The 15,542-nt window shown below is 45.9% G+C and overlaps 1 protein-coding gene across 1 annotated transcript; it reads left to right on the top strand.

The window, feature by feature from the left end:
* Nucleotides 1-10,799: 10,799 nt before the first annotated feature.
* Nucleotides 10,800-14,586, top strand: NLRP10 (NLR family pyrin domain containing 10). The gene is given in 9 exon segments (XM_075547711.1): nt 10,800-11,079; nt 12,171-12,345; nt 12,347-12,522; nt 12,525-12,552; nt 12,554-12,841; nt 12,843-12,952; nt 12,955-13,292; nt 13,294-13,550; nt 14,577-14,586. Coding segments are annotated over 9 exon segments (1,662 nt in total).
* Nucleotides 14,587-15,542: the final 956 nt, after the last annotated feature.

Here is a 15,542-nt window from a genome sequence, read left to right on the forward strand (position 1 = left end):
GACATCCCCTTACAGAAGGGTCAGAAGGAAGAGATGAACCAGTCAGGGTTCAGTATAGCACAGCAGAAACATACAACTTTCCTCTAGTTCTTTAATGCTTCCTCCCTGCTACTATCATGACCCTGATTCTACCTTACAAATACGGTTAGACCAGAGATGGACACGGGTACAGAGAAGAGCTGGAAACACAGGGAATACAGGACAGATAACACCCCCCCCCCCAGGACCAATATTGAGAGTAGTGATACCAGAGGGGTAAGGGGAAAGTGGGGGAAGGAAGGGGAACTGATCACAATGATCTACCTATAATCTCCTCCTAAGGGGACGGGCAACTGAAAAGTGGGTGAAGGGAGACTTAGGTCAGTGTAAGACATGAAAATAATAATAATTTATAAATTATCAAGGGCCCATGAGGGAGGGAGAGTGTGAGAGGGAGGGGGGAAATGAGGAGCTTATAGCAAGGGCTCAAGTAGAAAGAAAATATTTTGAAAATGATGATGGCAACTATGTACAAATATGCTTGACACAATCTATGTATGTATATGGAGTGTGATAAGAGTGGTAAGAGTCTCCAATAAAATGATTTTTAAAAAAAGGAAGTATCAATGCTTTGGTCAGGCACACCTTAGTCCTCAAAGTCACATTCTTGCTTTTTTTTTTTTTCATTCTTGCTTTTCAGTACTATACAGAGGTCTTGTGTAGCAGAGTTACCCAATGCAATGCTTCTTTTGATGTATTGACTGTGGTTTCCATGAGCATTGATTGTGGATCCAAGTAAGACACAATTCTTGACAACTTCCACCTTTTCTCCACTTATCATGATGTTTCTCCATTTACCAATCTTCTCTTGGTCCAGTTGTGAGAATTTTGCTCTTCTTTACATTGAGTTTCAATCCATACTGAAAGCTACAATCCTTGATCTTCATCAGCAAGTGCTTTATCTCCTCACTTTCAGAAAACAAGTGTGTGTCATCTGCATATCAGTTTGTTAATCAGCTCCCTCCAATCCTGATTCTGCACACTATCTTCTTCATATAACCTGACTTCTCTGATCATTTGTTCAGCATAGATTGAAACACGTACGGAGAGAGGATGCAGCCCCGTTACATACCATGCAGTGTCTCCTTGTTCTGTTTGTGCAACTGTCTCCTGATCCATGATCCTGAGCACAATGAAGTGTTCTGGAATTCTCATTATTCTTAAGGCTACCCATGGTTTGTGATGATCCACACAAATGAATGACTTTGCATAGTCAATAAAACACAAGTACACATCTTTCTGGTATTCTGTTTTCAGCCAAGATCCATCTGACATCACCAATTGGATCCCTTGTTCCACAGCCTCATCTGAATCTGGCCTGAACCTCTGGCAGCTTCCTATCAGTGTACTGCTGCAACTGTTATTGGATGATTTTCAGCAAAATTTTCCTTGCAAGTGATATTAATGATATTGTTCTATAATTTGAGCTTTCTTCTGGGTTGCCTTTCATTGGACTGGGTACAAGTATGGATTTCTTCCAGTCAGTTGGCCAAGTAGTTGTCTTCCAAATTTCTTGGCATAGACAAGTGAGTGCTTCCACTGCTTCACCGGCTTGTTGGTATTCCATTAATTCCAGGAGCCTTGTTTTTGGCAAATATTTCCAGTGCAGCTTGGACGTCTTCTTTCAGTACCATTGGTTCTTGCTCGTATGCTGCGTCCTGAAATGGTGGGATGTCAACGAGTTCTTTTTGGAGCAATGACTAGTCTTTCCATCTTCCATAGAATCTTTCAATACTGCAGCTCAAGAATTGATTTTTTTCTTGAGTTCTTTCAGTGTAAGATCTGCTGAGCGTGCTCTTCCCTGGTTCTTCCGTTTGGTCTTTTAATCTAGGCCTTTTCACATTTCATTACAGTATAATACTTTGTCTTTCTATTCAGCTCTTTGACTTCATCATTCTTCCAAGTTGCAGAGTTTCTTCTAACCTCCCTTTATGCTTTTCTTTCTTTCCTGTCTTCTTCATGACCTGGTGCTTTCTTCACGAATGATGTTCTTTTTTTATATATTGAAAATGTTTATATTTAGCATTAGCCAGCTGGGCTCACTTTAGACGATTCCAATTTTGTTGGCAACATCTAAAGCATCATAGTCAGGAGCCAGTCGAACATATGCCTTCTTCTCCCCATCAGGCCTGATCAAGGTGTTGACCTTGGCTACGACAATGTCATAGAGCTTCTTCACAGCCTGTTTGATCTGGTGTTTGTCGGCTTTGACATCCACAATGAACACAAGTGTGTTGTTATCTTCGATCTTCTTCATCATGGCAGACTCTGTAGTCAAGGGGAACTTGATGATGGCATAATGGTCCAGCTTATTTCTCCTGGGGGCGCTCTTCCGAGGGTATTTGGCCTGCTTTCTTAGTCTCAAGGTCTTGGGCCGCCGGAAGGTGGGTGACGTGTGGATCTTCTTTTTTTTTGTGGCTGTGGACGCTTTTCAGCATGGCCTTCTTGGCTTTTAAAGCCTTTGCTTTGGCTTCCGTTTTTGGAGGGGCAGGAGCTTCCTTCTTTGCCTTCGGTGCCATCTTCGTGAAAAGGGTCGAATGATGTTCTTGATGTCCTTCTTCTCATAGCTCATCAGGTCTTCTGTCATTAGTTTTCAATGAGCCAAACCTGTTCTTTTGATATTCTCAGAATTCAGGTAGGAGATACACAAGTTTATATTTTGGCTCTCCTAGACCTGATTTATTTTTTCTCAGCTTCAACCTGAGTTACATATGAACAATTGATGGTCTTTCTACAGTCAGCTTTTTCCTCGTTTGGCTACTGATATCTTGAACTTCTCCATTGTCTCTTCCCATAGATGTAGTCTAATTTGATTTCTGTGTATTCCATCTGGAGAAGTACACGTCTACAGCCACCTTTTGTGTTGTTGAAAAGGCATTTGCGATGAACAAGTCATTGGTCTTGCACAATTCTGTCATGTGATCCCTGGTTTCATTTTGTATCTCCAAGAAACCACTGTTTCTTCCTCTTGGTTTCCAACTTCCACATTCCAATAGACAGTCATCAATGTATCTTGACTGCATGTTTGAATCATTTCAGACTGAAAACATTGGTAAAATTTCTCAACTTCTCCATTACTAGCTTTGGTGCTTGGTGCATAAATTTGGATATTTGTATCTATTGTATTTACTTGAATGCAGATCTTATCACAAACAGCATTACACTTCAAAATAGACATTGAAATGTCCTTTTTGGCAAAGAATGCGACACCATTCCTCTTGTTGTGCCATTCCCACTATTTTCGACTCACAGTGGCCAATACCAGACCATTTCAGCTCATTCGTGCCCAGAATGTTGATTTTTATGCATCCCATTTCATTTTTGATAACTTCCAGTTTTCCTAGATTCATACAGCTCACTAACAACCAGGATAGCGCTCTATGCATTCCATTTGATTTTTGATTACTTCCAAGCTTCCTAGATCAATTGTTCAAACATTCCAAGTTCTGATAATTAGAATTTTGATGCTGTTTCTTCTTATTTCAAGTTGTGCACCATCAGAAAGTGAAAAGAGATTCATTTTCACAGGCTTTCCTCCATTCCTGCCATGATGGTTGACTTCACTTCTTCATGTTTCAGCACCGTTTCCGACGCTAGGCCTACGGCATCGGACAAGGCTTTGATCTTAGGCCTAAGGTTTTCAGTGGCTACTTCTGCCTAAATGGATAGCCACTGCCTTCTCCTTAGTCTGTTCGTAGTCTGGAAACGCCGCTGAAAGCTGTTCATTCTGGGTCACCCAGCTGGCATTTGAAATACCAGGGACATCACAGTGCCACACAGGCTGCCACAGGGTGGCAAATGGGCAGACAAGTGGTGACTCCTACTCATAAGGATTTCCTACAGAATGGAATACCATCCGTCCAGGTCTGGTGACACCTTCATGATCATTGTTTCTGTGACGGTGTCAGTCTGTCTGGTTGAGGGTTCCCTGGTTTTCATTGACATTGTCATTTACCGAGCAGGATGTCCTTGTCTAGCGACTAGTCTTGCTTGATGCTATGTCACCCTGAAGTCTAAGAAATATTTGTGATCTTTTTTTTCTTCTAAGACCTATTTGTTCATTCTTAATCCGGTCCACAGTATATTCCCCATTTTCAATACCACCGTTAGCATGCATACATTCTCATTCTGTCTTCCTTGATCATCCTCCAGCATTTGCAGGCATAAGAAGCAATTAAAAAGACCCTGGCTTGGGCCAGGCACACCCTAGTCACCAAAGTGACAATTTAGCAGATTCATCTGAGTCGTCATTTGGTTTCTTGACTGCAGTTTCCAGGGACAATGATGGTTGATCCAGGTGGAATGAAGTGTCACTTAATGAACACCATTCAGGTGTAATTCTGACTCAGTAAACGGCCTTATTCAATATACAGTAAAGCAGAAAACTTCATGAATACACCCCAGCGTATCCTCAACTATAGTCAAGACACGGGGCATTTCCTTCAGCCTCAGATTGCTTTCTGTCATTTCCCACACCGGCCTTTGCCTCTGGCCAAAGGCCAGACTAGTTTTCCTATTCCAGAATTTTATATGATTGTAATAATACAGTGTGCACTCTTTAATGCCTGACTTCCTTCACACAGAATGTTTCTGGAATTCACCCATTTGTTGTGCATATCAGTCACTCTTTCCTTTAATTAATTGAACTGCGGTTCTGGAGAGGTGACCCTCAGAGGGTGTAGAGCTACACTGCCTTTTCATGTCCCTGTGCCTCTGTACCCTGCTGGGTCAGCCCTGTCAGTGAATTAGCATGGCGTTTCTTGCTTGCACATAGTGTGCATTTGGGATGTTATTAACTGCTAGCTCACATACATAAACATCACAACGAGCCTCTGTCTGACTCTGAGGCTAATCCTTAATCTCTGCTTTCTAACCCCTGGGGAGACTGATTTGTCTCCTCCTTTGGGATCTAATTCCATTTCTTGTTTGTAGGTGTTGTCCTGCGTGACAGAGTCTGGCTCTGACCTCCGGCTTCTTTGGGTGCAGATTTCATCTTATCCACCGTCTGATGCTATCTTTGGCCTCTGGGTTTCAACTCACCACACCTGGTTTCCTCTCATCACCAGTTGGACCTTCACCAAGTTTACCTCAGTCCTGGGAGTAAACCCCGGCTCGGGCCATAGCCCAGCTCACTCTCCCTGAACACTGAGACACATTTGGAAGTCTAGGTCGGCATATTATTTTCTCAGGGACTCAGGAATACGCTGTAGAAAGCAAAGCGAAGTCCACACAGAAGAAGCACACCAGCCTGTATGATCTGAAGATGACAATAACAACAAAATCCAAGTATGACGAAGGGAAAAGTATCAGAGCTTACGTTGTGAACACCCAATTTGCAGACGGCTATGGAGGACAGTAGGAGCCAAAATCCATTTGCAGAGGATCTGGTCAAATTAAGCCTCTGGCAGATCCCCTCTAGCCACGGGCAAGGGACTCGGTCTCACTGTCACACAGAGATGATTGTAAACTTGATTATGGTGGATTGAATATGGTATAATTTGATACTTGGTCACTTGACCTCCCACTTGACTCAACCTGAATTTGTTCTAGGCTCAAGTAGTTCTTGCTTGTTCCATGACAAGAATTTCTTCTCTGGCTTTTAAATTTTGATGATGGTCTTTTCTTTCTTACTCTTCATTTGTATTTTCATCTTCATATTATTATTTTCTTTTTGTTTTTTATTGTTTGTGTTGGGCTTCCCAGTTTGTGAGGCACAGGAGGAGTGGATGCATAGAGACAATAACTGGTGCAATGGCTTATTGGAGATGTGGAGGGGGTGTGGAAGGCAGGCAGGGTGAGGGGACTTGGGGAGAAATAATGAGTGGGAGGAAGCACTAGAACTGATTGTGATGAAGTACATACAAGTCATTTGAAAGGTGATGTAAGTACATGATCTATCAATACTCTATCAAGAAAACTACTAAAAAATAAATAAATGGAATCAAACTTGACCGATGGTTACCATGGGTGAAGGAGAGTGTGTTGTTGCCTAGGGGCATTGAAAGTGTTGCTCTCCCTTGGCTCTGTCTGTTTCCACCCTTTTGCCTCTGCCTATGTCATTGGTGCAGGAGTAATTTGGGGAAGATCAATAATGGTTGTACAACACGAAGAGTATAATCGATGGCACTGAATGATACATGGAGAAGTTATAGAATTGGAGAATGCTTTGTTGTGTATATTTTTGCCACAATTAAGAAAAAATAAGGACACGAACAATGAGAACAAGGAAGAAGAAATGTTCTGGAGTGGAATATGGTGACAATTGTACACCTATATGATTGGATTATTGAATTGTATGGCATGTGGATGAAGTGCTAATAAAACTGAGAGACAGAGAGAGAGGGTGAGAGAGAGAGAGAGAGAGAAAGCGAATGTCAGAGCCGTGTAGCTTTATGGATGACCACTGCAATTTTATCATGTGCCGTTTTAGCCTGTTTATTTTGCTGACCTCTAGTGTGGCGAAAGGGCCCCAGCTTTCCTAGCAGTGGACAAGTCATTGAGGACAGACATTGATGGCTCTTTTTTCCTCCCAGGAGATGTGGCAGTTCTTTGAGGAAAATCAGCCTCTGGCAGCAGAGACAGACCTTGAACACATGGCTATGGGGCTTTTGCTTTAAGGGGACCTTTAAGGTAGCCAACTTTGCACGCTAGTGTCATCAAAACTCACCCAGGTGTCGAAGGTGACCCTCATGAGGACCTGGAGACACCATTTCAAAGGGTCCTTTGCAGAAGAGAATATGGGCTTGCGCATGCTTGACCACTAATGCAAACATTGTCAGATCAATCCCATGTAGCAGCACTGTGGAAGAAATGCGGGGACATCCATTTCTAGAGAGACTGTGGCCAGGAAAACCCTGTGGAGCAGTTCTGCTTTATCATACAAGGGCTTGCCGTGAGTTGGAATGGGCGCTCCTGTCGTGTAATGCAACAGGAAGCGTAGAAACAGAAGGGTAAAGACGTGTACTCAACCTTACCTTATTATGCACTTCCATGGTGGGGACAGATCATGCCAAAGGCAGGAAACTAATAGCTTGTCATTTTCTCATCTATGTATTTTTTCTAGTTATCTTTGTCTCTTGGGAATTTTCTGTCGAGAAATATCTTGTGTGTAGAGTGAGTGTGTATGCACACGCACATGTCTCTGTACATGAGAGGGACGAGGGGAAAGGTGAGGAAGAGGAGAGAGATTGGAGATTGTTAGAGACGCTAGCGTCATTTCTTGTTCTCTGTTTTCCTGTTCATTTCTCTGCCTCTTTCTGCACCTCTCCCTTGACTCTTTATCTGTTTCCATCCTCTTGCCTCTGTCTCTTCTGGGGACTCAATAATTCTATTGTCTAATTCTGGTCGCAACAGGCCATGTTTTATAGGAATGGAGCCTTCATGGAATTTCCTGCCTCCTCCCACCAATTAACATCGGTCCTTAGGGTCTCATTCGTACTTCCTTCCTTCCGGTGTGACATGGGAAGATCTCTGGATCCAGAGGAAGCAGACCGATTGCTTCACAGTAAGTGGTCTCTTTGTTCTCCTCTCCCCCCCCCCCTCTCTATTCAGCTGACTGTGTCTTTACCCCATTTCCCATTGTGATCTCTTAGACTTAGTTCTTTGCTGCCTTGTTGCTGTTTCCAAGTCTCAGCATGACAGTTCCTGTTCCTGCTGTTGCCCCGACTCTGGGGGTACCTCCTGAGCTTCTCCCCTCTTCAGCTACTCCAGACGGAGATGCTTCTCTCAGACTGTGGAGAAAGGACCCCAGACACAATCACCTTTCCCTTCTTACTACAAAACTTACTCTAAATCCTGTCTTTCTCTGAAAAATATTTCCTCCTTCTCTTAAAGGCTCTTCTTTCATCTCTGTATGGAACCGCATTTCAATTCCCAGGCTCCATTTTCTCCTTAATCTGTCACCTTTATTGAATCCCTTTCCTCAGCATTCAAATGTCTTCCATTCCCTCCCATGTTAAAACAAAGAGTGCCTTCTCTTGGCTCCACATTGTCCATGTCACCTCATTACCTTCCTAGAGCTTTCTGCTGTCAAGCCTTATAAAAGCTTTGCCTATTGGCTACCACTCCTTTAGCCCCATTCTTTCTTTGTAAAATTAAATCTTATTTTATCAAACGTGTGTAGAGTTCTTAAAGTCATTGAAAAATCTATGTGCAAACACAGCATTTCTCTGCTCCCTCATTTCCCATGGTCCCAGCCCCTTTCCCCTGAGGGGACGCCTCGGAAAGCCAGGTACACTTGAGGTGTCCCTTTCTTCCATCTCTGCCGTTCAACGTAGCCTACGTATGTACACTGCTACCCTGTGTTGAATCCGTTTGAGGCACGACTCAGGAACTGCCCGTTCCAGTTCATGAGCAGTTAGTCCTTTCACCATGTCTATAGTACAATGTTAATTACTTCAATATTCAGTGGTTACCCCATCATTCCTATGCAAGCGTGATTCATACCTGCGTATTGTAGTTTACTGTTAGGCTTCTTTCCCTTTAGAGCTAGGAATTCCTTATTTGAGGTCTATTTGTCTAGTCTTCTTTGTGCTTATAGCTAGTTTCCCTGCACTAGTTCCGAGTACGGTTTTCCAGGTCAGTCACGCGAGTCAGTCTATCCGTCCTTTGCCTTTCTGTTTCTTCTTGGAAACACTCCTTTGGGAGAAATCCATTTCCTGCCAAGGCCTTTGGGCTTTGGCTCTAAACCAGTGGTTCTCAGCCTTCCTCAGGCCATGACCCTTTCATATACTTCCTCTTGTGGTGGTGACCCCAACCAGAACACGATTTTCGCTGCTACTTCACTGTCATTTTGCTACTGTTATGAATCGGGGGACCCCTGTGAAAGGGTCATTCGATCCCCAAAGGGGTCTCGACCCACAGATTGAGAACCACTGCTGTAAAGCAAGTCAGAAGCTGCCTCCCAGGACTGTTTTTCTCCTGGTTTGGACTGCCAGCCTATGGTTATCGTTTCCTCCTTTGCTTTGGTAGAGGACACGCTCTGCGGCAATGACAAAGGTGGCCCATTTTCTTTGGAATTTATTTGCCTCACTAGACAAACTGTCGCAGTCTGGCCTGTGAATGTCGAGAGATCAAGGGGTTTCAGAGAGTGGGACTGTCACTCTGATGCCCTCTTTGCCCCCTTGGTGCCTGAATAGTTTATCCCTAAGTCCTTCTTTATTTCTCAACATTCATAAACAGAGGAATGAGGTCAAGTTCTCCTCTGAGGAGCAATTGCTTTTCCCATTGATAATCAGATAAGGTATGTGGGTGCTTCTGCTTCAAGGCAGCGGAGGAGGTTTTCAATCTGTTCCAGTCCCACATTGTACTAGGTAGGGGCCAGGTTCCCAAAGTGTCTGGCTTGTCTTCCCCGCCCCCCCCTTTAATGTTAGCACACCCCCAGACAGAAGGGATCGAGTGAGTTTGGGTGTAAGTGAACCTGGCTTGGGCTGGGGATATATCTGATTAGAAATCAAGGACCTGCTGTACCTGAGTCTTGGACCTTGCTTGCAGGGCATCCAGCATCAGGGAGCTGAATCACACCCGCCACTCTCCAGCTCGCCATGTCTGAGCAGACCTCTTGGCAGGCACCGACGCTGCCTTTCCTTCTTGCTCATGCAGCTGGAGGCTTTGTTGTGAATTGATTCCACTCCAATAGAGCCCGCTTTTCCCAACTGTCCTGCGACTTACAGCCCAAGGCCCCAACATGCTCTCTCTCCTGTTGCCGTCCAGCTGAAAAGCTGCCTATTTGATCTCAGCTAACCCATCCCATTCCCAAACATTTGTTTGAGCGCCATCAGACATGATACTCCCAAGATGGATTCTCCGTTGACGTTAGTTGCTCAGTCTCATTCCAGTCTCTAAAAGCTTTCTACTGAGTGCTGCTTTCTTGTGAAGATAGCCAGCCTCGCGACATTGTCACCCCATGTTTTCAACAGGTCAGCCTTCCTCTCCTTTCTCCGACCACTTCAGGGGCAGACACCGAGGTCTACGTTTTCTGGTAGTGTTGAGTCTCTAGAGGCTCTCTGCTTTCTCAGCCTGTCTTTCCATGTCCTCCTCTTCCCACCTCTGTCTGTCTCTTCCCAGGACGTGGACCCTAGTTTAAATCCTGCCTTTATGCCATGCCCACTGGCCCGCTGATAGGACCATGAATACGGTTTCTTAATGAGCAATAGCTGAGACAGTTTCTGTGAGGCTCACAATCACAAAAAGACAATATATGTAAAGCACCTGGCCCAACATAAGCTCTCCGAAGCTGGTCTTCTCTGAGTTAGAAGATTTCCACGTACAGCTGCATCCATGAGGCTGATGGGCGAGGGCCGGGCGGCATTGTCCGATAATGCCCGCTGTATGCACCAGCTCGATATGCTGCCAGAGTTAGAGACAGGCTTGCTTTACAAAGAAATTCAATAACAATATGTGGGTCTTGAAAAATCCAAACAGTTTAAGAAGGCATTCAGGACCTACTAGATAATGCGTGTGAGAGGAAAGAAGAGATTAATACACTCACACTCTCCCCCCCTGTGTGCCTACACCTTCACCCATGGGACCTGGCAAAGAGGCACAACGGGAACGACGAGGACGATTCCCTTACTACTCTCATCACTAACTTTGCTCGTGACTCTGCACACAACTCTCGGGGCTTGGCCTCCACCCAGCAGCTGGCCAAGCAGCCAGCACCTGGAAGTGCCTGCAGGCTGCGCTCCTCTCAGCGGGGACCTCTCCTCCCCTCTCGACTTTTCAGGTCACTGGTCTGAACCCAGCTCCACCCTCTGACTACCATGGCTCTGGCCCAGGACCCGAAAAGGGCCTTGCTGTTTGCTTTAAGTGACCTTGAGGAGCAAAGCTTCAAGATATTAAAGTTCTACTTGCAGACCATGGCCCTGCCTGACGGCTACGGGCAGCTGGGCCGAGGGGAGCTGAAAGGCCTGAGTCGGGTGGAGCTGGGGTCTCAGCTCACTCACGAAGTGCTCAAGGTGGTGCCGGAGAGCTTGAAGACGAGGAGCCGGTTGCAACTTGTGGGACAGCTCAGCTTCGTTCGTCTGACCGCTGAGTGTGGCAGTGAAGAGAGGAAGTCAGGAGGACACTGGACCCCTAGCCACGGCAGACCCAGAGATTCCTTGTCAGTGGGTCTTCTTTCACCCCTGCCTTCTTCCCTGGAAGCCCCAGGGTCCTAGATGGTCCCATGGTGAAGTTCTTGACTATGATGGGGTACAGGACATGAACCGAGGGCAAGGCAGCAGTATCTGATGATGACCGAAAGGCGGCAGTAGCTGGTGTCAGGGTCCCTCTCCTTCCCAAAGCAGTTGTGCCAGAGAAGGGGAGAGTATGGAAAGGGGGCTTAAAGATCTAGGGTGACATTGGTAAGGGGATTTCCACTACCGGTGGGTTAACCCTTTCCTCTCTTCCTTCGTAGGCAGCTCAGGCCACTTCCATGGAGGCTGTCTTCTTCTGCGCCTTAGTGTCCTCAAAGAACCACGGACTGATGTCGCCCTAGAGAGTAGGGTGGGTGGGAGCCTAATGGCTCTTATCCCTTATGGTTGGGTCCCAGGGGATCTGCCCTCCCACAGGCCTCCTTTCCTCCTGTGACATTTGAAGATGGAGGTTGTTCTAAAGGTCGTTAATCTTTAGCGTCTGGCCCATCCTTTACCAAGAACAGGCTTCTAGGATCTCACCACCCCCAACTTCCCTTTCCATTCCTCCTCCTGCTCTCTCCACCCCGTCACATGGGCATGTTTCACATGCACTCCAGTCACAAGCTCTCACCCAGCGACTTTCACACATGTTCTTATAGCTCATCCTTACAGATACACACTCACACCTTCGGGCGCAAACATGCACATGCCTCCCTGAACATACCCCGTGAGCACATGTGGCTGCGAGCATTCACCCACTCCTGCCTCATGTATCCACATACAGAAAACACACCTTTACACACTCTTACGGATGTAGACATGTGACACACACACACACACACACACACACACACACACACTGACCTCTTTCCATGAAACCAGAACTGTCATTTTCAGGGGCGAGCCAACCTAGAGATATTGGAAGATGAGCCGAAAGGACAGAATCCAGAGTTTGAAGGGCCGATGTACGTCTTTTTCTTTGTCATATCCCGACCTGATTCCCACCAGTCTGGCCAGATTACAGAGACAGATGCCGGGAGCACGTGCGCTTCCTTGAGGAGCCGCAAAAGGGAGGAGCCAGCGGCAGCTACAGCCAGCTGCTCTTGATGGCCAACCCCAACTCCGGGAATTCCGAGCCTTGCCTTCCTCTGGAGGAGGTCACCGTTACAGATCTGTTTGGTTCAGGGGGGAAAATGCCCCAAATCTACCGTGCTTCAGGGGGATGCTGGCACTGGAAAAACAACCCTGGCAAGAAACATGGTGCAGGACTGGGCCACTGGCACCCTGTCTGCAGGCCAATTTGATTATGTCTTTGATGTGAGCTGCAGGGCTGTGACTCTGCTGCCCAAATGCGACCCGACCCTGCTCCTCGCTGGCATTGTGGAGACGCTCAGGCTCCTGACAGAGATTCTGAGGCAGCCAGAGCCGCTCCTGTTGGTCGTGGATGGCTTTGATGCTGAGGCGAGACCAGCGTGGAGTCCCATGGAGAGCCTGCTGCACCGTCTAATCAGGAGGGAGAGATACTCCCCGACCTCCCTTCTCATCACGACGCAGCCCCAGGCGTTGCAAAATCTGAGGTGCTTGTTAAAGGAATCATACCAGGTCCATGTTCTAGGCTTCTCTGAGGTGGAGAGGAGAAGGTATTTCAGCTCCTTCGTGACAGACGAGGAGCAAGCTAGAAACGCCTTGGCTTTGTCAAAGAAGTGACATTCTTACCAACTCATGTCAGGGGCCGAGCGCTTGCTGGACGGTGTGTTCTTGGTTAAAGGAGCTGGCAGAAAGGGGCAGGCACGTCTCAGAGTACCCAGCAATAGCACTGACATCTACATGATCTATGGCTCCACAGTCTTGCCGCCCAATGACAATTGGGCCTGCTGGGAGCTCTCGGGGCACAGGGTCCTGAGGAGACTATGCACCTTGGCAGCCAAGGGGCCCCAGTAACAGCGTATCCTATTTGAAGAAGCTGACTTCAGGAAACACAATTTAGATGGGCTTAACCTTGACACTTTCCTGAGCAGCCTGGATTACCAAGAGAGACATGTCATCAAAAATTTCTACTGCTTCTGCCAGATTAGCTTCCAGGAATTTTTTTATGCCATGTCCCACCTGGTGAAGGAGGACCGCAGCCAGCTAGGGAAGGCGGGAGTCCCGCAGGGAACTGGAAAGGCTGCTGGAGACAAAGAACGAGCCTATGACTCCCAGCATGCAATTTTTATTGGATATATTGAAACCTGAGGGCACCTTGAACTTGGAGGCAAAGCTCTGCTTCAAAGTACCTTCCAGGATAGTGCAGGACGTGAAGCGTTTTCAGCAACAACGGAAATCTGTAAAGCATGGCAGCATTTGGGATCTGGAACTCTCCCTTTAAGAGTCTAAAATCAAGAACCTGGTGCAGGGGTCCGGACGAGTGGCGTGTCAGCTGCATGGACTGACACTCAAGGGGCTAAAAGGAAGCTCACCCGCGACGCCCACTTTCTTTCAAGACCAGTTTGAGCAGGGAGCAAGACAAGGCGCAAAACGGGCAAGAAGAGAGCAAACATATCACAAGAGGCACACAAACGGGTCATCGAGGGCGAGGGGACCTAGAGACGAGCAACTCAGAAGCAGTTGGATGGGCACGCACAGACATGGGGACATCTGGGCTGAGTGGTCAGCTGGATGGCAGAGTGGAGAGAGAGGAGCACCGGGGAAAGACACAGAGCACAAGAGTGGAGAAATAGAGATCCGCTTAATGGATGCTCTCTCGTGAGTGGAAGGAGAGAGGGACAAAAGGAGAAGAGACTTAGAGAGAGATCAAGTTCAGCTAGTTGGTTGTTTACAACCTTCTGTGATGCAGAGCGCAGTTTTATAATCCATCTGGAATTGAATTTCAGGCCTATGAGAGCCGGGAACCTCCCATTTAAATATATTTTTAAATCTCTATGGAAATTCAGTTGTTCCGGCACCATATATGACACGCCAACTTTGAGGGCAATAATACAGTGTTCCTGTTGCATCTATACCACGTGCTCATATTAGCCTGACTCTGTTGCAGGACTCTACTACATTCCATCGGTCAGCTTATCTATCCTTGCTCCAGTACCTTCTCCCCCTCCTTTCATGTGAAACTGAGGAAACCCTTAATGAGACGGATGGACACAGTAGCCACAGCAATGCATTCAAACACTCCAGTAATCAGGAGGAGAGGACCAGAGTGGACAACATATTATTCTGCTTTGCATAAAGTTGTCAGGCATTGGCAACAGTATTTAAAGTGTACTCTTGTAGAATGTGTTTGGGTCTTGCTTGTTTAACTGAATCTGACCATCTTTGACTTTGAATGGCTGCGTTGCATTTAGACCATGGACAGTTAATGTAAGAACTGATATGACTGGATTAACACCGACCATTCTGCTTGCTCCCTCTGTTGCTTGTTGTTGTTAGGTACAACTGAGAGTTCCGATTGTTACTCAGAGCTGGTTTCTTTCTTTTCTTTTTATCAGTACATTTTATGACTACTTCATCTTATTTTATTGGCTTATTAGGTGACTGTAAGCTCAGCAGTTCAGAAGACACTGACCGTTCTGCAGGAAAGAGATGAATCTTGTAAAGATTTGTGGTCTAAGAAACCCACAGGGGTGGCTCTACTGTGTACTACAGGGTTGCTGTGATCAGTATCAACTTGATGGCATGGAGTTTGGGTTTATGAGATTGGCTTATTACTTATGGCTCTTCTGGTGCTGTCAGGTAAGCATTGGACTGCTAACCTCAAGGTCAGTGGTTCAAGCCTACCAGCTTCTCCTCAGGAGAAACATGAGGCTATCTGCTCCCATAAAGATTTACAGGCTCAGAAACTCTATAGAAGGTCACTATAAACCAGAAGGTACTCCAGGGTAGTAAGGTTTTGGTTTCTTTGTGTGTTTACCTTTCAGTGGTTGTCACAGAATTTGAAGTATATGTTTAGTTAATTACAGTCTACCTTCAACTAATAGTAGACTATTCTGTGTGCTCTAGGAACCTGACAACACTCCCACTTCTTCTCCCATCTCTTCCGCGATTGTTACATATTTTCTTTTGCATATTCTTTTTAAAATAATTTCATTGGGGGCTCATACAACTCTTATAACAATCCATACATACATAATTTGTGTCCATCACATTTGTACATTCATTGCCATTTCTTTTGCATATTCTATGACACCCAAGATCTTGTTATTATTTTTTGCTTTAGAGAGTCGTTTATCATCTAAAGGAAATAAAAAGGAAAGAATGTGTTTTAACTTGATGCACATCTTAATGCTTTCTGAAAATCTTTGTCTCTTCCTGTCGCTCTAACTTCATTTGATCTGATGTCCCTTCATTTGATCAAGTTCCTGGTGACCTTGCTTTAACATTTCTGCAGGGAATGAA

The sequence above is a fragment of the Tenrec ecaudatus genome, chromosome 4, assembly GCF_050624435.1.
Source record: "Tenrec ecaudatus isolate mTenEca1 chromosome 4, mTenEca1.hap1, whole genome shotgun sequence".
Lineage (NCBI taxonomy): Eukaryota > Metazoa > Chordata > Mammalia > Afrosoricida > Tenrecidae > Tenrec > Tenrec ecaudatus.